This window comes from Ailuropoda melanoleuca, chromosome 11, assembly GCF_002007445.2.
Source record: "Ailuropoda melanoleuca isolate Jingjing chromosome 11, ASM200744v2, whole genome shotgun sequence".
Taxonomy (NCBI): domain Eukaryota; kingdom Metazoa; phylum Chordata; class Mammalia; order Carnivora; family Ursidae; genus Ailuropoda; species Ailuropoda melanoleuca.
In genome coordinates, this window is record NC_048228.1 from 40,270,087 (window position 1) to 40,293,960 (window position 23,874).

General features: G+C 39.4%; 1 protein-coding gene across 1 annotated transcript in view; it reads right to left on the reverse strand.

Moving 5' to 3' along the window:
• Nucleotides 1–7,553: 7,553 nt before the first annotated feature.
• The window catches only part of PKD2 (polycystin 2, transient receptor potential cation channel), a 52,176-nt gene continuing 35,855 nt past the window's right edge, over nucleotides 7,554–23,874 (reverse strand). Inside the window, exons 8-15 of the mRNA XM_034671547.1 lie at nucleotides 23,640–23,821; nucleotides 22,390–22,510; nucleotides 19,402–19,500; nucleotides 17,080–17,201; nucleotides 16,714–16,831; nucleotides 15,449–15,612; nucleotides 10,303–10,450; nucleotides 7,554–9,945 (exon numbers count right to left, since the gene is read on the reverse strand). Coding sequence (XP_034527438.1) covers nucleotides 9,709–9,945; nucleotides 10,303–10,450; nucleotides 15,449–15,612; nucleotides 16,714–16,831; nucleotides 17,080–17,201; nucleotides 19,402–19,500; nucleotides 22,390–22,510; nucleotides 23,640–23,821 — 1,191 coding nt within the window. The 3' untranslated portion in view covers nucleotides 7,554–9,708. The remainder of the gene's footprint in view (nucleotides 9,946–10,302; nucleotides 10,451–15,448; nucleotides 15,613–16,713; nucleotides 16,832–17,079; nucleotides 17,202–19,401; nucleotides 19,501–22,389; nucleotides 22,511–23,639; nucleotides 23,822–23,874) is intronic.

The window sequence follows — 23,874 nt, forward strand, 5'->3', positions numbered from 1 at the left end:
TAGCATGTTATCACACACTCTTTTTACCTGATTGTTGTGTGACCATCAGGGCTAATCAGTTTTTCCTGCTGTTGGTATATAACCCTGGCTTCCTTAGAGTTCTCTGTATACAGTCTTCCCTCATTATACAGAGGATAATATATATATCTATACTTTACATACAAAATACACTTAAAGAAGAAACAAAACAGCCAAATATATTACTACCTATCTTTAAAAAGAATTTAAATGCTGTTATACTTATCATCCCTTTATATTACAATATTCTTTTTTACATAATTGTTTTTAATATTGTGGTAAGAAACAACATAGGATTTGCCATCTTCACCATTTTTGAGTTAAGGGACATCTTTTTAAAGTATAAGTAAATGTAAGTCCTATAAAGGAGAAAATATTAATTTATAGAAATTTACTTCAGACTATGTCTATATTATTTGAATTTTGTTTTTATTTTCTTGGATGTCAGAAGAACTAATCTATAATGGACAGGATGAATTAATTTGGTTTAAAATAAAAGAAACCTCAGGAATAAGTGAAAACTGTTAGCTACTACTTATACTCCTTCCATTGCTCTTGTCGTGGCTTGAAGTGAGTCATTGAAGAGGCAACGTACCCACTCACCTGTCTCTCCATCTTGGAAGCCATTCTTCATGGTCTTTAGATTGGAACTGTATTAACCTCAGTACCTCAGTATCCACATATATTTGAAAAGTAGCATTACTCATATCTATATAACATCTTTAGGCCACCCCAGTGCCTGTTCACTGGGGCCTCAGATGAGACTAGTTGAGGTAGCTGGGACAGATACTATTCATGGGTCCAAAAGCTTGGGCTCTCACCAACACTGAGGTACTGGCGGCCATTACGGATGCCTGAGCTGCCCACAGTGGGGCTGATGCTGAGCTCTCCATACCGTCCTGACCTTTGATGAGACCAGCAGGCCACTTGGTGACAAGTTGATAATATGCAGTAACTTGATGATTGTCCCAGAAATCTGTGAGGATCAGTATCTTGGAGTATGAGTCCTACTGGAGGCCTTAGCTTTGTAGAAACTCTGTGTTTTGTTTTGCACTCCCTCATGGAAGAACTGTATAGTGTTTTATGATACCTCTTGCTCTACTGTGTCTGAGGAATTTTCCTTTTGCCGGTAGCAGTAGAATTATAAAGTCATCAGTTTGAGAGTACTGCCAGGTCTTCGCAATGCTAAAACTTTTGGCTAGTATCCATAGTAAAAAGTTTACTTCATTCTACAACCCATTACTTGTGTGTACGCAGATAATCCAAGCAAGTATCATGGCGTGCGTTCCGAACGTTATTTTTGAAAATAGAGTTTGAGAAAACGATTTTATAGGCCCACCAGTATAATATAGGGAAGATGTAATCAATAAATATTTTCAAAGTTATACAATTTTATATGCCCTTTACTTATTTTTAGTGTCCTGGTTTGATCACTTACATGTTTATGGTGGTAATATTGCTTTATCTCCCTCAGAATTCATAAAGATTAAGTAATTCCTGATACTTATTTTTCATTTTATGTTTTTTGTTTTCATACGTCCTTACTTTCTCTGAATTCCTTCTTGCATCTGTAAAATGAGAACTTGTAGCTTTAGCATTTTAGGTTACATGGTTTACATTGAATCGTCCGCTTTCCAATTAGCTTCAAGAAGAGCAGCCACCCGGTTTGACTTTCAATTTCAGCCATGTGCTTCGGGATAATCCTGTAATTTCTTTCATTTGAATTCTTACAAGATAATGTGAATCTTATGGAGGGCTTTCTTTGTTTCTGTGTGAAAGGTCGGCCTTCAACTTGTTCGTCTGGTGAGTTTTAAGCATTTTCTTTTTTACATTTCGTTTTGGTTGGTAGGGTTAGGACCAAGCAGAGTCCTTTATTCCTACAGACCAGGGGTTGACAGACTTTATCCGAAGGGATCCAATAAGTGTTTTGTAGTTTTTGTCTATTTTTTTTAAACAACCTCTTAAAAATATAAAAATCATTCTTGAAAAATGTAAAAACTATTCTTAGCTTGAGGCTGTACAACACAGGCAGTGCAAGCCAGATTTGGCCCGCAGGCCGTAGTTCGCAGAGACCCCTGGTGTAAACAGTTGTTGCTCTTGCTTCATGAGGAACCATACTTAAATTGTTGATGAATCAGATTTCTAAGAAATCTGCTGGTATTTTTAATAAGAGATTTTTCAAGGTATTATATTGAAACCCTATTTCTGCATAATAGAACAAATATATTGCTTCCTAATACTCGACTCTCCCTTAAGAGATCTGGCTACCAATTGAGATCAGGCCTCATGGGGTTTGTGGGAGAGCCTGTTTTGCATGTTAAGGAATTGGACTTTTTTTCCCAGCGCATGTAAGGGGCATTGTTATGCTCTGAGGAATTAATTCACACCAGCCATCCTCGGAAGGGGACTGGTAAACCAGAGCACTGATTCACTAATGTAAACAGTTTAAAATGTTATAATAGCCATTTACTTGTGCCATTCTTCTCTCAGGTGTGAAACTGAGATCAGAGGATTCCTTGGTAAAGAGAGAATTAGGATTTCAGATTACCTCAAATCATGTCTACTACGTCCATAGGGATTTGTGTGCCACGCTAACCTGAATAGTTGCAAGAGCTCATCATCACCAGGACAACGCAGGAGATAATCAGTACCCCCCTCAGCCTCCCGGGTCTGTGCTTATTCTCCGTGGAATAAAGATCCCAAGGAAAGAAAACCTGGAACCCCACCAAACCTAGTTCTACCGTCTTGCTGTATCGTCTGGCCTTCTGTCTTTGGTATATACATAAAAAAAAAAAAAATGGTTGACTCACATGTTGCAGCCTGCTTTTTGTCCCCACCAAGCACTGTGAACACAAGATACTTACATTCTAAGTTGAAGTAATTCTTGTTTTCTAGACACATTTCTTTGCTGTTATCTAGGGTTTCCCAAGCTTGCCTGCTAAGAATCAGTGATCATCTGGGATGCTTATGTGAGGAAGGAAGGCAAGGAAAGGCTATTTTCCCCCCAGCTGTTGTGAAATCTCTGAGGGGTGAGCCTGGGAATTCCACGTGATTCTTTGGGATATTCTGATTTAGGATTGTAATAACCAGGTAAGGCCATTTTAACTTCATTGTAATTCGATCTCGATCCAATCACTGTGCCATCTGCATTCAAAGTCACATATGTTGTATCTACCTACATATCGGAATCACATTTAGAACCAAGTGAGCTCATTAACATCAGCTCATCTTCCGACCCTTTCTAACCCGCGGGATCATTCCTCCCCTGGCAACCCCACACGACAGCACTATGGGGTCTCAGGTAAGTGACAGTTGAAAGTGCCACCGCTCCAATCGAGCGAGGGTTTGGCCTCCTTTCTTTGCCACGCAACAGAACCCCAGGCATCATCTCAGTAACAAAGGGCTTGGCGGTACAGCGTTTGGAAAACCTCAAGCTGTTCCATCGTTTTCATTTTGCAGACGAGGGAACTTGAGTTTCGGAGGCTGTGACCCGCCAAAGGCCACGCAGACTATTTTCTTGCTATGGTTGGGAACATACTGCACTATTCCCCAGGTAACTTGCCAAATCACCTGTGGCGGGTCTTTTGTGCAAATGTGCAGATATCAGGATGGGCACAGGGGTCTCCAGTAGAAACCAGGGAGTGGTACTTTTAAAAAGTGTTTTAGGAGCCCTGAAACAAATACAGGGCCTTTTTCTCTCTACAGTTACTCAGGCAGATGTCCCCCCCTCCTCTCCTTCTCATGTGCCATTCACCAGGTTTGTGGCCTTGATTTATTTGCGTGGCGTCATCTGTATATGTCTCATGCATAAAGCAGGGATTCTCTCAGTATGCACCTCTGTGGAGGCGTCACGATGAAGTAAGGGACTGCACGTAAAGTGTCGAGAAGTACCTGGCTCATAGGGCGCCCTCAGTGATTTTAGCTATCACTGCTGCGTCCCACAGGACATCACACAGGTTATTTGCATCATCCTAGTGCCAGTTCATGGATGACACCCTTGGCAGGGATGAGAGCGGCATCCTCCAGGATATGTTCCGGGCATTAAACCAGCGTTTGGCAAAATATGGCCTGCAGGCCAAATCCGGCCCGCTGCCTGATTTTGTAAATAAAACTTTATTGAAACACAGTCCCAGGCATTTGTATTTGTATTCTCTATGGCTGCTTTTGCACTATGATGGCCAAGCAGTTGTGACTGAGATCATTATGGTCCCTAAAGCCTAAAACATTTACTATCTGGCCATTTATGGAAAGTGTGCAGGCCCCTGGAGTAAACCAAGGGTTCTTGTTCCCAGCAGTGACAGTATACAGTAATAGAATACAGGTCTACACGCCAGTGATCTTGGCCTCGCTCAGTATCCTTCCCTTTAACGCATTTGCAGAATTTATGCTTTCTGTCTGCAGCTGTCGGCTCTGCGGTAGTGGAGCTCCCAAATCCCAAATACAGGGCGAGGGTTCCACCGAACCTGAAACTGTCTGCCACCTACACACTTGGAGATTTGCACACTGGTGAAAAGCAGGCAAAGCAAGCAGGTATCACACTGGTCATCTGTGTTAGGAGAGGCTGGACTTTCCTGCTGTCTAACGGGGCAGAGAATTCACAGAGGTAACCTGGTGTCTCCGTGCTCAGTGGTTACCCTCGACTGGCAGCCAAAACCACCACGGCCTGATAAGGGACAAGGGCTTTGAGCCCCCAGCAATGAGGGTGTGATCACTGCACCAAACTGGCAACGCAGTACAGCTGAAGTACTGGCCAAGAGTGAGAAACCTCTAGAAACAGTGGGAAAGGAGATAAATAGTTATGGCCTTGTGCACAGCAGCAATGGGGACTAGCAAGTTCCACGAACCTTCCTGAATTATATTCTCTAGAGATGATAGCTGGCCTACCTCCAAAAGCCCACAGTGGACTTAATGCGGGCACGAGTGGATCTGAGTGGCGCCAGGATGGCTGAAGGAGATGGGTTTGGTGCCCTGCGGCCTGTCTCCTCTGTGCCTCTGATCTCAGACAGTTCCGGTGAGCTTGGATCGTGTTGACAGCATCCCCCTCAAGCCTGCACCACAGACATCTTCGGCTTTGCTGCTGTGTGGCCTCCAAAGCTGAAAGAACCTGCTTGGCCCAAGTGCAGGCCTAGCCTGAAAGGGTGGGGGTGTCCGCCCCGCCACCAATAGGGACCAGGGCCAATGGATAAAACCCCGGCCTTACCTTCTTCAGACAGGGAATTAGGAGAGGCCTTCTGTAGTGTCCTCGGAGGTGGAACTGAGCTCCCGTTGCCTCCAGAGGCACCTTCTGTAACATATCTGTATACCGGCATCTCCTCCTTTCCTGGATCACTCTCTGGTTCCTGTTCCAGTTGCATAGTATCCCTCCCAAATAAACTAGGTGAATTCAAGTCCTTGTCTCGGCTTTTCTTTTAGGACTCTGAAACACATTCCCATTAATACCAGAAACAAAACAAGCATGTCTGCTCTCACTGCTACTCTCCAACATAGTACTGTCCTTTCTTTCAAATGAACTCCTCTTCTCCCCAGAAAATCCAAAGAACCAATACAGAATCTGTTAGAACCAGTAAAGGAGTTCAACACGTGTGATATATGTAAGATTAATTTATAGAACATTTGTAATTTCCCTTTATATCAGCAATAACCACTTAGAAAATATAATAGGGGCGCCTGGGTAGTGCAGTCGTTAAGCGTCTGCCTTCGGCTCAGGGCGTGATCCTGGAACGCCAGGATCGAGTCCCACATCGGGCTCCTCTGCTGGGAGCCTGCTTCTTCCTCTCCCACTCCCCTGCTGTTCCCTCTCTCGCTGGCTGTCTCTCTGTCACATAAATAAATAAAATCTTAAAAAAAAAAAAAGAAAATATAATAGATTCTCATACTGCCAGTAAAACTATATTAAAAATGCATAAGATCTTTAAGAAATTGTAAGAAACACTTAAAGGACATTAAGGAAGTTCTGAATAAAGGAAGAATTGTTTCCGATAGTTTTAAGATGTCAGTTCTCCCTAAACTAATGGATAAATTCAATTAAATTCCAGTGGGAACTTTCTCTCTGTCCACCCCCGCCCCCATAGGAGCCCACCAACCTTGTTTGCACACTTGCATGGAAAAATAAAGTTTCACAAAAATAGCACGATTTTGGGGGGAAAAAAAAGACCTGACCACATATGAACACAAACTATAAAGTCATAATAATAAAAATTGTGCAAGAATATTCATAGATCAGTTTTTAAAAGGCTAAAGAGTTAAAAAAAAACACAATTATACATGAAACAGAAACGACATCATGAACTAACAAGGTAAAGTAACTTAAATTATTTAATAGAGAATATTGACAAAACTGTCTCACTGTATGGAGAAAATACCCGTGGGCCTTACACAAGGTTACTCTTACACAAGGTATTAAATGCGAAAGATAAAACTAAGTTTAATAAATACAAGTTTTTGACCTTACAGAGGTCTCAAAACCCGACACAATAAGGCAAAATAAATTGATGGATTTTTTTTAAGTATAAAAACCAAGAAAATATTGACAAAATTATCAGTTGGATGAGAGAGATAAGAGTCCAAAACTGATAAGGGATTAATACTTAAACCACACAAGGAACTTGATTTGTTGATTCGCAAATCAACAAAAAAGGCCGTGACCCAGTAGAAAAATAAGCAATGAACACAAACATACGTGTTTCCCATCAGATCAAAGTGTAAGATTTTAAAGGTCTGAATAGGCAACTTACCAAAAGGGAAACCCAAATGTTGAACAATTATGAGGGGATGTCCAACCTTAGGAATTAAGAATCAGAGAAATGCAAAATAAAGTGAGACCTTACTTTAAAATCATGCCATTAACAAAAAGTAGGAAGCGGGATGGTACTGATGCTGGTGAGGGTATGCATAAAACTGGTAATCTCATGCCCATAGTGGAATTGTAGACTGGGGCAGTCATTCCGGAGGGCAATCTGACAGTTCTGAATAAAATTAAATATTTATAGGGGGCCTGGGTGGCTCAGTTAAGTGTCCGACGCTTGATTTCGGCTCAGGTCATGATCTCAGGGTCCTGGGATCCCCGCACTGGGGTCCCCGCTCAGTGCAGAGTCTGTTTGAGATTCTCTCTCTCCTTCTCCCTCTGCCCCTCCCCCCTGCTCATGCACTCTCTCTTTCTGTAAAATAATTTTTTTAAAAAATTAAATATTTATAGACCTGGCATTCGGCACTCTGACTCCTGTTATATACCCATGGAGGAACTCATGAAAAGCCAACAAGGAAATTATGTTCAAAGATTTTGAAATAACAGAAATATTAGGGCCAACTATTCACTATAGAAAAGCATAATAAAAGGTGGTGGCCACACAACAGGAAGTACTACACAATCCTCAGAATAACCTCCTAGAGGCACAGACTGCAGAAGGAGTAATATGTCAGATTGCTCTTTGGACATAAAGAAAGAAGATGCCTCTTTCAAAGTCTAAGCCTTTACTGAGTCTCATGATACAAATTACCCAGCTGCTTCTACTTAGGAAACAGACACCTATTACATCTGTTATACCAAGTCTTTATTGAGAAGTAAAGTGCTCGATATTACACATGAATGAAATCTCGATTGTGGAGAGACTTGCATATGTAACATCTTAATAATACAAATATAGAGGGGAAGATGATAGGAGGGGGATGAGAAGGGAGTTCTCCATGACTAAAGAGAAAAAAAAATATGTAACTTACGGGTAAAAAGAAAGAATTTTGTAAAATCTTACAGGTGAAATGAGAAACAGTATAATAATAAGTATATAAAAAGACTTTCTAGTGACCATAACTGATATATGGCACGTGGTCAATACACATGGATACCACATAATGACTGCACTTCAAATTGAAGTTTGTTTACATATAACAACATGGTACACATAAATACGTACACTCAATATCCCTGGAATGCAAACTTTAGTACCTAGTAATAAAGCACTTTGTGTAGCATATTCAAAAGAAAGTAAAGAGAGAAAGAATGCCACGAGAAATCCTGTTAAAGAAACCCAATGTGTATCACTTCTACGGAAGCCAGCTTAAAAAGGTTTGTTTGCTCATGTTTTCATTGAAAATTTCACTGACATATTCTACCAATTACATGAACATGTGAATTCAAAACAAGGCACTAAAACACAGGACTCTCTTCTACTGTTCTCCGAGTCAGAGTTAATTCACCAGCACTGCATTCTCTCTTGCTCGTCCCATTAGCTTTCAAAAGGTACCTCATTCAACACTTGAAAAATAGGATCTTTATTTTTTATTGAGAAATAGATTTCTTCTCCATAAATTTGGTGAGACCCTCTCCTAATGAAAAAAAAAAAAAACCTGCTGTAAACTCAAACTTCGGGTGATACATTCTGATAATGAATTTTCAACACCAGAAACTCCTTTTGATTAAACTGAGCTCCACTTAGATGATAAATTCTAGTTTTGAAATACAGGATCAAGAGTATTTGAGTTCTAAGGGTGCCTGGGTGACTCAGTTGGTCAAGTGTCCAACTCTTATTTCAGCTCAGGTCATGATCTCAGGGTCAAGAGATTGAGCCTCGAGTTGGGCTCTGTGCTGAGCATGGAGCCTGCTTAAGGTTCTCTCTCTCCCTCGGCCCCTCCCTCTCTCTCACAAAAAAAAAAAAGAGTATTTGAGTTCTATATTCTCAAAACAGCATAAAACTCAAACTTTAGTTTTACAATATTTATATACGAATTTCAAAAGTCCTTTAAATTTTTGTGTAAATGAACACATTTGCTGAGTTAAAACCTTCAGTACCTACTTAAAACATTTAGTAAGTTGGCCTTCCCAGATTCATTACAACATAAAAATCAGTTGCAAATAAGCTGGATCACCTGGGAAGAGAATATATGGACAAATCTTTATACTAAACTAATTATTAGAATAAGTCAAACTTAGTGATAGGGTTCCTTCCAGTTTTCCCATGTTATGGTGAGAGATGACGTTTTAACCCACAATCAATCCTTGGTGGCTTCCTGCAGCTCAGAGTAAAAAGAGTGTGAATAAGCGGAAGTTATTCCCACAGACATTAGATATGATACAGTAATGACGACAAAAAAAAGCACAATATTCAACATTTATCTTAACCATTCATACGAATTCTAGCATAATGACTACATACCCATTCTATGGTTTGGGGTTCTTTTCCAGCTCATCTTTTAGAAAAGGTTACCCCAGAAAGGTAGTTGAAATAAAAGGCTCCTTTCTTAAAAGAAAGCTCTATATTATGTCCATGAGCTCAGCTTGAGTGGGAAGGAATGCCTCTGCTTTCCCCTCACACACTGGGCAAAAAGGACAATACTGATTTTTGTGATGGGAAATAAAACTCAGAAGCCTTTTGACAGTTCTCTCCTCGCTTTAAAGGCTACTTCATTGTCAACTGAGAAGACTCAGCCATGGGAGCAGGTGGGCACACCACTCCGTATACTTTACAAAGACTTTTTCCTAGACTCAATATTTACACCTAGATTTCTTACGTGAGGAAAAAAAAAATCTTCTTTGATCCATGGGCAAGGTTTAAAATAAATTAAAGTGCAGAAACATTAACAGCTGGTCACAAAGACCAGCATCCTGTGGTGGTCAGGGCATACAGACAGTGCACTTGCCATGGCAATGCGGGACAGCCCCTCTCTCACCGATCCGAACACATACTAACACACGTCCTAGACGTGGATATTGGAACTCCCGTTTGCACCTGCACCTTCTATTCCTTCTGTAGACTGGGAGGAAGAAGGGCGGGAGCTTCTGGAGCGAGGCTGACCATTCAGTCCCACGGGTGTGCCTAAACCGTGACTTATTTGGGAAGCCGCATCATCAGATTCCCAGCGTTCCAGCTCTTCCCGTACCAGCCGTTCCATCTGCTCCCTGTGGATTTCACTGTCACGACCCAGTCTCTCATCCTAATAAAGGAAAAAGAGACCACGATGTTGGGGGTAGGGTGTTGCATACTTTTGTACTTAGGAGTTGCCCTAGGAAATTAAGGGGCCAAATAATCCGTCATTAATTGACACTGGCGATCGATAGCATATAAAGCAATTCTTGGAGCTACTGGAGTAACTTTTTGCTTAATTCGACCATTCAGTGAAGGCAGAAGCATCAGTGCTTGTAGTACTCAGTAACACCTCCAGGGTATCATCTGATTGCACTGATCTGCAGTTACAGACATTTCAAAAAACGCATCTCAGATTAAAGGTTACAAAACATGACTACCCCAGTATTTTACAGAATCAGTGTTTCTGTGTCAGATGACCACTTACCTCCACCACCCCATCCAGCAGCCTTCCCAACACCTCCCTTCTCTTCAGTTTGGCCCGCTCCATGATCTCCAGCTTCACGATCACAGCGTCAATCTTGGACACGATGCTGCCGATGGAGTGCTCCATGCGGTCCACGCGTCTCACCAGGCTGTGGAAAGCACAGGTGAGAGGGTCAAAGCCACCTTATGTAGTTGGTTGCCTTTTTAGCCCAGCTGGCTTTTCAAATGGAAGTGCTAAGATATTTTTTCTTAAACAATATGATAATCTGAACACATTCTAAATAGTCTCAAACTTTAGCGATAAACTCATATATTGCTGATGGGAATGATAACTGGCACAACTTCTCTGCAAGTCAACATTGTATTAGAAGTCTTAAAAATATATGCTTAGCTTTTATTCAGATATACCATTTTTAAAAAAATTTCTAAAGGAAATATGTATATGTGTGATTTTTTTGGCTATTAGCATACTCATTAGAGTTCTGCTTATTAATAGTGATTCATTGAAAAATAGTTATGTTAGGGATGACTGGGTGGCTCAGTTGGTTAAACGTCTGCCTTGGACTCAGATCATGACCTCTGGGTCCTGGGATCAAGCCCCGCATTGGGCTCCTTGTTCAGTGGGGTGTCTGCTTCTCTTTCTTTCTCTGCCCCTCCCCTCTGCTTGTGCTCTCTCTCTCTCTCGCCCTCTCAAATAAAATCTTTCAAAAAAAAATAAAAATGATTATTTTTATAATTAACAGAAAATTATTCAAATGTGTTATTGTTCATCTATACAATGGAATTCCAAGGAGACACCAGAAATTATATGGTGATGGAATATTTAATGAAATAGTAAAGTTCATGATATATTAAGTAAATAAAGTAGTTAGAAAACACTGTTCACTAATGATCCCATTATTTTGAATAAAAAATTATGCAAATGCTTTAAAAACATAGAAATAGGAGACAACCTCTGGAATGGTGGCATGGGGCTCTGTAGGCACTCTCCCCAGAGAAACAACCATAACTGTTGAAAATTATTTAAAATTTTTTTCAAAATTCTGTAAATCTTAAGAGTATACAGCAAATGAAGAAGCATTTATTTAAGAAAATCCACTGGATTTTAGTAAGAAGAGTGAGAGTCTGACATGTGAGCTACGGTCTACTCCCTCTGTTTCCCCCCGCTCAGTGTGACAGAAGTGTCAGTCCAGTTGGGTTCGGCATGGACACAGGGCCCCCACTCCCTTCAGGTCCCAGTGGGGGCTGTGGTGTCTCCGAGGGAGGTGGAGGCTGCTGCATGTCTCATCTCTATGCCCCACCTCCAAATTCATGTTGCAGAGGATCTAATCCAGGCAAGAGTGGCTAAGAGGAACGAGGTTCTCTTCCTCTACCCAACCGCCGACTGTAGGGTGGAGTTTCCATGCCAGGAGAGGAAAGCTGAGCAGACTGAAGACTTCCATCCTAGCCCAGTGGCTTATTCATGAAACACGGGTATCGCTTGGGGAAGTAGACTACTGTCCCTGCCCCTAGCTCTGAATCAGTGGCACATAGGTTTTGCCCACGAGGAGAGTCGGGCATAGAACGGAGAGCTCCAAAGCTTCCTTCCCCCAAGAGGACTGGCTTTGTTTGGAACAAAGTGCTAAGCCTAAGAGTGCTCCTCAAAACAACAGAGATCGTGGTGATAAGCTGTTAAGACAAGGTTGGTCACCTCATGAGATAAAAAAGGTAAATTGTTTGCGGCACCTGGGTGGCTCAGCCGTTAAGCAGCTGCCTTCAGCTCAGGTCATGATCCCAGGATCCTGGGATCGAATCCCGCATCGTTAAGCACCTGCCTTCAGCTCAGGTCACGATCCCAGGATCCTGGGATCGAATCCCGCATCGGGAAGCCTGCTTCTCCCTCTCACACCCCCCCTTGCTTGTGTTCCCTCTCTCGCTGTCTCTGTCAAATAAATAAATAAAATCTTTTGAAAAAAAAAAAAGGTAAATTGTTTACCAGCAAGCTTTATAGAAAGAACCAGGAAAAGAGACAGATAAGGAGACTGCTAAAGACTGGCTTCAAAAACTACCCTTGCAAAGGGGCCTGGATTGAATTGGATCAGAGTGTGAACAGTTTATATCCCAAGGCATTACTGAAAACAATAGACCAATCAGCCAACAATTAGTGGAAGCTAAGAGGTGGAAGTAATATCAAGAGGCAGAAGGCTTCACAGACAGATCCAGGAAAGACAATGAGAGCCTTGCTAAAAGCACTGTCTTTTCAAAAGGACTGTGTGTGGTCATGCGGTCACGGCTCTGCCCTCTGAGAGGCAACATCAGAGGCTTCACAATGTGGGGGAAATAGACTTCATTAAAAAACAAGCGTGCAAATAGCAAACAGAACAAGCCTGGGGGGTAGGGGGAGGAAGAAAATAAGTATTCTAAATGGCTGTAATATTTCTTTAATATCTCCAGTTTTCAATAAAAAATTATGAGACAGGCAAAAAAAAAAAAACAAACACAGAAAAAAATGTGACCCATAATACACAGAGAAAGAGCTGGCAACAGAAACTGACTTTGAGAGGGCCCAGATAGAGTCAGTAGACAAAAAGCTCAAAGTAACTATTATAAATATATTCAAAGAACTAAAGGAAATCATGCTTAGAAAGATATAGGACAATATGATGACACTGTCTCATCCGATAGAGAATATCAATAAAGAGATGCAGATTATTTCAAAGAACCAAAGAGAAATTCTGGAGTTGTAAAGTACAATAAATGAAAGAAAAAAGTCACTAACGGGGTCTCAACAGATTTGAGCTGGCAGAAGAAACAATCAGCACACCTGAAGACAGATGGACAGAAACTACGTAGTCTGAAGAGCAGAGAGGAAAAAAAGAGTGAAGATGTGGGATACCAGTAAGCACTTCAACATACACAGGATAGGAGACCCAGAAGGAAAGGAGAGAAAGAAGAAAAAAAAAATCTGAGGACATAATAGTTGAAAACTTCCTAAATTTGATGAAAATATTATATATCCCAGCAGCTTAATGAACTCCAACTAGGTTAACTACAAAGAGATCCACGTCCAGAGAGATCACGGTCAAAATATTGAAAGGCAAAGACAAAGAAAAAATCTTGCAAGCAGCAAGAGAAAAGTGACCCATCACATACAATGGAACCTCAGTAAGATTAACAGCTATCTTCTCGTCAGAAACAGTGGAGACAAGAAGAAAATGAAGAAGAAATAAAAATATTCTTAGAAAAAGAAAAACAGAGAATTCTAGCTAGCAGGCCTGCTTTATATTTTATTTTTATTGTTAAAGATTTTATTTATTTATTTGAGAGAGCACACACAAGCTGGGGGGAGTGGGGAGAGAGAGGGAGAAGCAGACTCCCGGCTGAGCAGGGAGCCCAACATGGGGCTCGATACCAGGACACTGAGATCATGTTCTGAGCCAAAAGGAGAGGCTTAACTGACTGAGCCACCCAGGTGCCCCAGCAGGCCTGCTTTAGAAGAGATACTAAAGGAAGTTCTTCAGGCTGAAAGCAAGTGATCCAGATAGTAATTAGAATCCACATGAAAAAACAAAGAGCACTGGTACTGGTACATGGTATTATGCAACTGTAAAAATACAAATGCATATTCCTTTTCCTTTTTTTCCCTTTAACTGATTTAAAAAGCAACTGTGTAAGACAATATGTACATGATTATATGTTGGGCCACATAAAAATGTAATAATATATTTGACAATACCAGGACAAAGGAGGTGGGTATTATCAAAGTTGTATTGGAATGCAGAAATGACACCAGATGGTAACTTGAATCCACAGGAACTGCTAAGAGATGAGAACCAGAAATGGTAAATATGAAAAAGAATATTCCAAACTCTATAAATATATATTTTCTCTTCTTTCTTGTCTCAGCTCTTTTAAGAGACATAAAATTTTATGAAGTGATCATTCTAACAACGTGATACTGGATTTGTAATATATATAGATGAATGTGTAAAATAATGACACAAAAAGGGGAGGAGATAACGGAGTTATATAGGATATTTCTAGATCTCCTTGGATTAAGTTAATATAAATCTGAGGTAGATTCTGATAAATTGATTTGTATATGTTAAGTCCTAGAGCAATCACGAAAAAAATAACTGAAAAATGTAATGAAAAAAACTATTAAAGGAATTTAAATGTTGCATTAGAAAATAGTCACTTTATGTAAAAGAAAGCAATAAAGGAAAAAAGAGGAACAAAAAAAGACATAAGACCTATAGAAAATGAAAAATAAAATGGCAGATGTAAGTCCAACTATATCAATGATAACATTAAATGTAAATGAAGTAAACATTCTAATCAAAAGGCAAAGACTATCAGACTGGCTTAAAAGACCAGATCCAACTATATGTTGTCTACAGGTGACACACTTAAGATTCAAGGATACAAACAGGTTGTAAGTGAAAGAATGGAAAAAGATGTATCACGTAAAAAGCAGCAATAAAAAAGCTGGAGTTGCTATTGTAATATCAGATGAGAAAGACTTTAAAACAACAACAAAAATCTTACTAGAGATACTGTAGGACATTTTATAATGAAAATAGGGTCAATCTATTAGGAAAATGTACCAATTATAAACATGCATACACACGAACAGCAATACACAAAGCAAAACCTTACAGAAAGGAAGGAACCGACAATATGATAATAATAGTTGGAGACTTTAATACCCCACTTCCAAAAGTAGATAGAACAAATAGGTAGAACAACAGGGAATAAATCAACTAGACCTAATAAACACCTGCAGAACCCTCCACTTAACAAGAGCAGAACATACATTCTTCTCAGGTGAACATGAAACATCCTTTAGGATATACCATGTGCTAAGGGCATAAAAACATTAAAAAAAAAAAAAACACATGTAAATGGAGATACAAACACCAAAAGGTTAACTGGCATTTTGGTTTAGTGGGAATGGGAGAGACTTTCATGTTTTCTTTTGTTTTTCTTTATTTGCTAATCTCCCTATAAGGAACGTATTTTATCAAAAGAAAAAACACCATTAAAAGTTATTAAAAAAAAGAACTGATGACAAGTAATGGGAAGGATCAAACTGTGAGAAGTGGGAGAAGCTGCTTGGTCTCAGCTGAACTCGTCAGTCCAAATTGTGCCAATTCTTTAATACTTACACTTGAAACTCTTCATAAGAAACCCCACTGGAGATGCTTCCCCTCCTTCTGGAGCTATGCCCACTGTCTTCATCATCATCCTCCTCAGAGTCATCCAAGCTTCGAGGGAAACTTCGGCTACTCATCGGACGTGGTAAAGAGCTGTGATCCAGATCCAGGTCCTCCTGAAGAACATGGGATTGGTGAGTGAGGAGTGGGAACACCCAGTTTGCGCGGAGCTTCCCTGCGGGCCTGGGCACGTGGGAAATGGGCAGGTGCCATTTAACACCAGACTGTGATTCCCACACTTCTCAATTTCAGAGACTGGCAAATTTTCAAAACAGACTTTTAATGACCAGCAAGAAACTGCTAACTTGTTTGGACAAGCAAGAACATTAAAAATATAACAAAAAAAAAGTCAATGAAGAAATATATTACCACCTTTTTATAAAAGAGAACACATTTAATAGCTACAAAGTAGGAAGGATATAATCTTAGAATAAAAATTTTGACTAAATACGGCCTCGTGCAAGATGATTTTACTCACTGTCCTCCTGCTCACATTTCACCGTACCTGGTCGTTTCCCACCTACAGACACCGTCCTGCAGAGCAGTTTAGAACCCGCGTTCTATACTACCTCCTTACAGAAAAGGGACTTTGTATAGAGTGTTCACCTGTATTCTCTGTACCCCAAATACCATGGATAGTTTTTGGTTTGTTTAACCATTTATTTTTTAAGTTAATGTTAAAAGCTTTTAATCATCCTTTCTGATTATAAAAGACCATTTCATGACAAGTGCTCAAATGGAAGGCAGCTGCTAGTTTTGTTTTATTGTAAATGTTAATTTAGGGAGCAACTAACTTTATATATCTCCCGAGGAATCTTTTTTTCCCCACTCTCATGAACACTGTGAACTATATAACTCCTAAGTTTCCCTTTTCAAGCTGATGGCGAGAAAGCTTAGGGCCAAATTTGTAGCTCAGTCTTTAACAAGCATATATGTATTTGCATTTTTAGCTTCATAATCTAGTTTTATATTTCACTTTTGTTTTGCCTCATTTTTCATTTTGATTTTTTACATTTACGCCAACCTACTGTATTTTTACATATTATTACGTTGTATATCCTTTTTGGAATATGCTGGGTGCTACTGCATAAATTGACTGAGACAGAGAGACAGAGAAAGAGGCAGAAAGACAGAGAGACTCTCAGTAATCCACTACTTAGCGTGGTGTCTGAAACACTGTGAGGACTGAATCAGATGTTCTCCTACACTAGACCCACCCTCTCTTTTTCCAGGTCGTCTCTCATCTGCTGATGTTCATGTTCGGTCAGTTCTTGATCTCCATCTTGGTCATATTTTGTGAATATTGCCTCGATCTCTGCATCAGTATGGCCCTTCCTGAAATTAGTGAGAGGTTACGGAGGAAATCATTCATGTACATGGTCCGACACAAACACAGAGACATCAAGATGCAGGGAGAAAGGAGAAACTGCTGAATCAGGGCCAGCGCTCCTCCTGGGATATGTTCCAGGAAGACACCTACTCTGAAAGAAGAGCGTCTGAGTACTCCGGCCAGAAATATCCTTATCACCAAGAACTTATCTTTATACAGGAATTTGCCAGGGCCTCAGAAGTGTGATTCTCACCCTTTGAGATCTTGTCGAAGTTCATCAAAGTTTAACTTGCCTCCCCCTTGCCTCAGACTCTCAGAAATGTCATCCACAGTATTTTTTTTCAGTTTTAGTTTGACCAAGGCTTTCTGGTAGCCCTGTTGAAAAGACAAGACTGGGTTTAGTTTACTCTCTTTTTCCATGTGCTTTACCATCCATTTACACTAGTAACTACTGGCGTAGACCTTGCTTTGCACGGTAGTGCAGGACTGTCAAAATAACTACGCAAGCCCGAACTGTGCAAAGTGATGTTAATAATCAACAGGAAAAATTATGACTGCTCCGTGACCTTTAAAACATCTTATCAGGGACACCTGGCTGGTTCAGTCAGAAAAGCTTGTGCCTCTTGATCTCGAGGTCATGAGTCTGAGCCCCACATTGGGCGCAGAGATTACTTAAATAAATAAACTTAAAAAACAAACGAAACTTTTAATCAAAGCATTAAAAACTCCCTTGGTATTGGTTATAAATTTACAGGGAAATTTAAAAAAACAACAGTAAAATGAGTATCTATTTAGTATACTGAAATTTAAAACACTAGAAACATTAAAATTAAAATGGTTTCTTTCTTTGTAAAAATGTTATCCAGAGTAGTTTGGATAGTGCTTCCCTTCTTCCTATACAACAGGATATGGAGGGAGCCTCTTTTCTGTCTTGAGGAGCTTTTATAACCCTTTCTTAATATGGATCAGCTCCCAACATTTTATCCTTTGCCCTTTCAATGTTGTAAAGTATCTCCAGAGTTCCTTGAATGTGATGTTGCTTGCCAGTGTCACTTCCTCGCAGACACTGTCGGAACTTTCCATCACAACCACTATCCTCATTCATGTTTATAAATTTGCCTTCAATAAGTTCTTTGACTGCGTATCTGTCTTTCCACAGATACTCAAGATCTCGGAAGGTGGCAGCATTCTAGAACTCTCTTACATTTGTTTTGAACTTCACGTTCAGTGTTATCAGCCTTTGTTTCTTTGCTCTGCTTTTATCTTTGCTGGCCCATTCTCCCTTTCAGTTATGCATGCTTGTAAAATGTCATGTGGGGGTTTCTGACAGGGAGACAGAGGAGCAACACAACCACCTGTTTGGTGCCTGCACGGAACAGCAGGTGCTCAGTGACCTAGCCTAGACTTCGTAAGAGGTGATGTTATTGCTCACTGATTATGATACACATCCGTTATTTATGTAACAATCTGTAGACTGAAGAGCTAGCAGGGAAGTTTACATGTTATGCTATTACAGTTAATATACTCTGATAACTGAAATGCTCTGTGACAATTGGAAGTTTGCACTTTATAGTATTATTCACAGGCAAGATACTGTGATGGCTGAAATAGGAAGTGTGTTGCGAGGCTGGTGTTATTTAACATGAACTGAAATCTGTGCATCTCAGCCCCAAAGCTCAAAGTCAGCACTGCTCATATACACTTTCGAGATTTGCTAACATGTAATAAACTGTTGTGCAAAATTCGGAATAACACAAGTCTTAGATCCCATCCAAGGGATTTTGTTTGAAGAACTGGAAGTTCTCTGTTCCAACATGATTCACAGACAACACAGTCTTAGGACTTGAGCCAACAGAAAAAGATCACACAGTCAAGGAGCCACTGGTATCTTAGCAAAATGATGTTAAAGAACAGGCAGCATTCTTTAGATGTAGTTATTTGTTGTTGCTTAAGTTTTATACTTTAAACCAAATAAAGAAGTCACATTGAGAAGAACAAAGCTACACAAGCTTCCGGTCCCACCCTTCCATTTATTTAACCACTTCCTGAGAAGGTGTGTAAGTGAAAGTTCTCAGGCCCTTACCCTGTGGCCTTTTTCCTTTGACTATTTTAAAACTTCACTGGAAGGTCAAGGATAAGGGGTGAACCACAAAATGTTTGCTTCTAAAACTTTTTTTTTCTTTTTTAAAATTGTGTTCGAGATAGAAAAAGTGGAAATGTCTTTCAATTCTTCCCTCCCAGTTTATTCTGAACTCTGGGTCTGCAAGTGACAGCCAACTAGAGGCATCCTCCAAACAAGTAAAGGTAAATAAGCAGCTCAGCTCTTAAGAGTCAAAAGAGATTGTTGAGAATTTTATTCTAGGGCATTAAAAGATTTCCAGAATTTCAGTCCAAGCTAGCAGCATACCCATCTCTAGCTCCAAGACAGAGAACATTTAAATTATTCCTGAAATGTAGCACTCTACTCTTCATTGTAAACCATGACAATGGATCAATGTTGATGTGGAATCTGGCTGAAACAATGCTCATTTTATGGAGAAAATAAAACAATTCTGAGAATTAGGGCTTGTCATACCTTTCTGATAAGATCTGAGAGCTCCATTTCAGCTTTCTGCTGGGCCAAATCAGATTTAACTTCAGAGTAAGTATCATTGATGATGGCCAAAAACATATTCTGTTTGTAAATCAAAGGAAAGTTGAGATTAAAGAAGAAACCTAAATATACTTCCTAAACATCAATCCAAAACTTGACATACGCATTTTTTTTTAACAATCTGATTTCTTAAGAAAACATAAATTAATAGTTTTGCTACTGTACTCTCTGGGAAAATTGTTTTTTTCATTAAATCATACCAAGGAAAATGCAATATATTTTCTTACTTACAAACCATATATTGTGATATATTTTGCAAAAAGAGACAAGAATGAAATACAACAAAATATCGATGTATTTACCTATGATGGTGGGATTATTTTATTATTTTTGCTTGTCTATGTTCTCTACACTTTTTTCATTTGACAGAAATTATGAGAGGTATAGAACTCTACATAGCTCTTCAAATTCCAACAGTCAATATAGACAAGTGGAATTCTATGCTTCTTCCAAATATTGCTATATAATATTATTTGAGATACAGAGCATATTTTGAAGAGTTAAAAAGATCTCTGCAAATGGGGATACAGTAGGCTTCACAGAAGACAGTCAAGATAAGGTTAGTGAAAAAGACAGACTTTGGAGTCAAGCACACTTGGGTTTCAGTCTTAGCACTGCCAAGACTATATTGTTTAAATGTTCTAATCTTTATTTTAAAATTTATTTGTTCTTACATTAATAAAATGGGAGAAATAATAGTTCCTCCCCTACAGATTTGTTGTAAGAAATAATGAGATAATCTATGTCAAGTCCTTAGGACAGGGCCTCAAGCATGGTAAGTGTTACATAATTTATAGCTATTATTATTCAGTTCATTTTCCTAACTTTTCCCCTCCCCAGGATAATGGTTTGTATTTCCAACACCTGTTTCCCACAGGTTTTCTTGAAATGCCACACCCAACTGATGAGGTCCCTCTTCAACATGCTCTTTCTTCACTTTTCCTTTCATCTCATAGCTACAGTTTGTAACTATAGAGTTATGTATTTTTTAAAAATATTTTATTTATTTGAGAGAGAGAGACAGAGAAAACAACAGAGAGAATGAGCAGGAAGGAGAAGGAGAAGCACATGGCTGATGACCTGAGCCAAAGGCAGATGCTTAACCTACTGAGCCAACCAGGTGCCCCCAGAATTATGTATTTGATTATGTTTGTTTTCCCCACAAATTTGTGGAATCTCCCTGAGTGTGGGTCTGGTCTCTTATTTTCCTTACCACAGTACCCCCAGTACTAGCACCTTGCCTGGAATATAGTGGCTCAGTAAATATTTATTGAATGATTGGAGAATGAACAAAAGAGAGCTCTATTATTTTAATGGGCTACTAAATTGCTACAAATTAAGGAGGAATACTATTTAAGATTCTGTAGCAGAAATGAGAATAAAATATAAAATGCACGTAAGTTCCTGGCTTAATGTTCAATTCTAAGGGCAGCCAGAGTAACATCTCCCACTTACTCCCTCCCAACCCAAGCAATCAATGTTCTCTCCCCCTCCTTCTCTCCACCCTGTCTCAGAAGGTTCGCTTGACTGTGTAATCAGAGGTCTTTCCCTGGTGATGATAGGCTTTTGCTTCCTGGCTCCGCTGGACCACCTCACATCACTGTGGCTTCTTTTAATGCCAGGGCAGGGGCACCTGGGTGGCTCAGTCGGTTAAGTGTAGGCCTCTTAATTTTGGCTCAGGTCATGATCTCAGAATTGTGCAATCCGGCTCTGCGCTGGGCATGGAGCCTGAGTGGAGAGGGGATTCTCTCTTTCTCTGCCCCTCCCCCTACTCATGTGTTTTCTTTCTCTATGTAAATAAATAAAATCGTAAAAAAATAAAAAAAAATTAAGTCAGGGCAATAAATTAACACCTGGCAGTCATCTCAGACAAGTGGCCAATGCTGCACCTGGCTTGTCATTTCTTTAGAGAAAAGTCTGTATTGACAGTAGCTTCCTCCTCTCTCTGTGGGGTGCAGGGAGACCATTTCCTTTTTGTGTAGTAGCACAAAAAATTACTTTAGTGTAAAGACAGAAGCTAAAAGCTTTTTTACGTGTTCTATTGATTGATTTGATGAAATGACTCAGTAGTTTCAGGGCACTGCCTCCTAGAAAACAACCTTCAAACAAGTCCACATTTGAGCACTTCAAATGGCCACAGGTGTGTCCCTCATTCGGCAGAGGGAAAACTCGGTGACCTGCAGTTAACTAAAAGGTCTGCTGCAGAGCTCTCAATTCCTGGTTTTTGTTTTCTTAGTAGAGATTCAGGGATTCAGGTGCTCCAGAATTCAAAGTACTACTAATATTAGAGATGAAAAAGGCTTACTGTTCCCTCTGTTTTCCCTAACATATAATAGAAAAAAGAAACTAGAAAGGCTTAACATTAAAACTAATGATACAGGGGCACCTGGATGGCTCAGTTGGTTGAGCGTCTGATTCTTCGTTTCTGCTCACGTCATCTCAGGGTCATGAGATGGAGGCCTGTGTCGGGCTCCACGCTCAGCAAGGAGTCTGCTTGAGATCCTCTCTCACTCTGTCCCTCCTCCCGCTCGTGCTCTCTCCCCATCTCTCTAAGATAAATAAATAAATCCTTAAAAAACCGATAAAACTAAAGATACATATGTATAAGATATGAACAGACTTACTGTTTTCCCCACAAATTGATATTGGTTTACTTGATATTCCTGACTCTTTCAGTCTCACTAAAGTAGATCTAATACTCAATCTGTAAATACCGTATACATAACCACTAAACACTTGAACCAACTTTGGGGATTTTACACTGAATTGCTGAACTTTACACAGAGGATCTTATAACATCTATTGAAAATGGAGACAAGTTTGTTGTTTTCTTATGATGGTTAGATGGTGATTTTATGATGGTGATTTAGGAAGTTTAAATCACCTCACTATAAACAAAAGTGTACATACCAAAAGAATGAAGAACATAAAGAACACAAATGTAGTGAAATAAATTGGTCCCAAAACTCGATTAGCTTCCTCAATCTCTGCGAAGTTGATATCACCCAAAATGATACGGAATTGAGTGAAACTATGAAAACAAAACAAAACAAAACACCACAATACAAAAACAAAGAATGTCCAGCATTGATGTAACACTCCTTAAAGATGATTTCACACTTTTGGAACTTTTTATCAGTATAGATAGCTGTCAAATAATAGAATATTGTCAATCCCTTTGGAAAACTCTTGCTACTTATATGACCAATTGAGGCCTCTGGAATAAAAATAATATGCTTTCATGCTAGGTATGTTATTTCCATTTGGTTAAAAAGAAAATATAATAACATTATTAGATGACATAAAGCAATCAGCTATAAGAATTTAACACATAATCTGGCTAAAACATGGTAACTCTACACTTCACAACGGTCACCCTGGTTCTGAATTTAAAACCTCTTAAAAAAAGACTTGAAGGACAGCCAAAATTGTATGCATTCAAAGATCCAATATCTTCACATGCACTCAAAGTGGTGTTGAGTGGCTGTGTGTTGCCAATGCTGGGTCTTAATCAGTAAAATCATTTCTGTTCTGGACTTCCATCAGACAGTGACGTTAATTAGGTGTCCTCCAGCACAAAGCCCTATTAACTTCTATTATCATAATCCTCTTCTTTCCTAACTAACTCCTTTCTAAATGGCATGGAAATCTAATACTGGTTATTTTATTTTATTTTTTTGGTCTTCACATTATATTTGAGAACTTTGGAAAAACACTGAAAATTCCTATACCGATTTGAGTTTCTCTTAGAATATTAGAAATACTATTACTTTTTCTTAGAAAATAACTCCATGTTTAAAATATATGGCAACAATATTGAGTAAGAATGAAAATATAGGCAAATGTCTCTTAAAAGCTGCCACCTGCATTTGGTGCTGAGAAGCCCTACGTCTTTGTAACAGTATCGGTTTACTACAGCTGTTCCACTATATCTGGTTACTTTAGAGCTGCTATCTTAAGCTCTATGCATTGCCATCTTTGCATTGGTGGGTCACCGTTTCTGGGAAAGATAATTAATTAATTAAAGATAATTAATTCTTATTTTTAAATAACTTTTAAGATACTTGTTCATTAAATAGCAACCACGAAGATTTCTTTATCCTTCAGAAGGCAGTGACATCTCTGATTAAATTTTTCTTTTTAATTTCATATATACTTACATACACTCTTGGAAAGTACTGAAGTCGTCAACCTGAGTGCCAAAGACAAGGTAGGCCAGTTGAGCATATGCTAAGAAAATAATGAAGAACATAATCGCAAAGCCAAAGAGGTCTTTGGCACACCGAGACATGGTTGTGGAGAGCTGACTCATGGTCCTGTTAAAGTTGATGAATTTGAAGAGCTGTAACAGAGGGAAGATATCAACAGATGAATGGGTAAACAAAATGTGGTAGA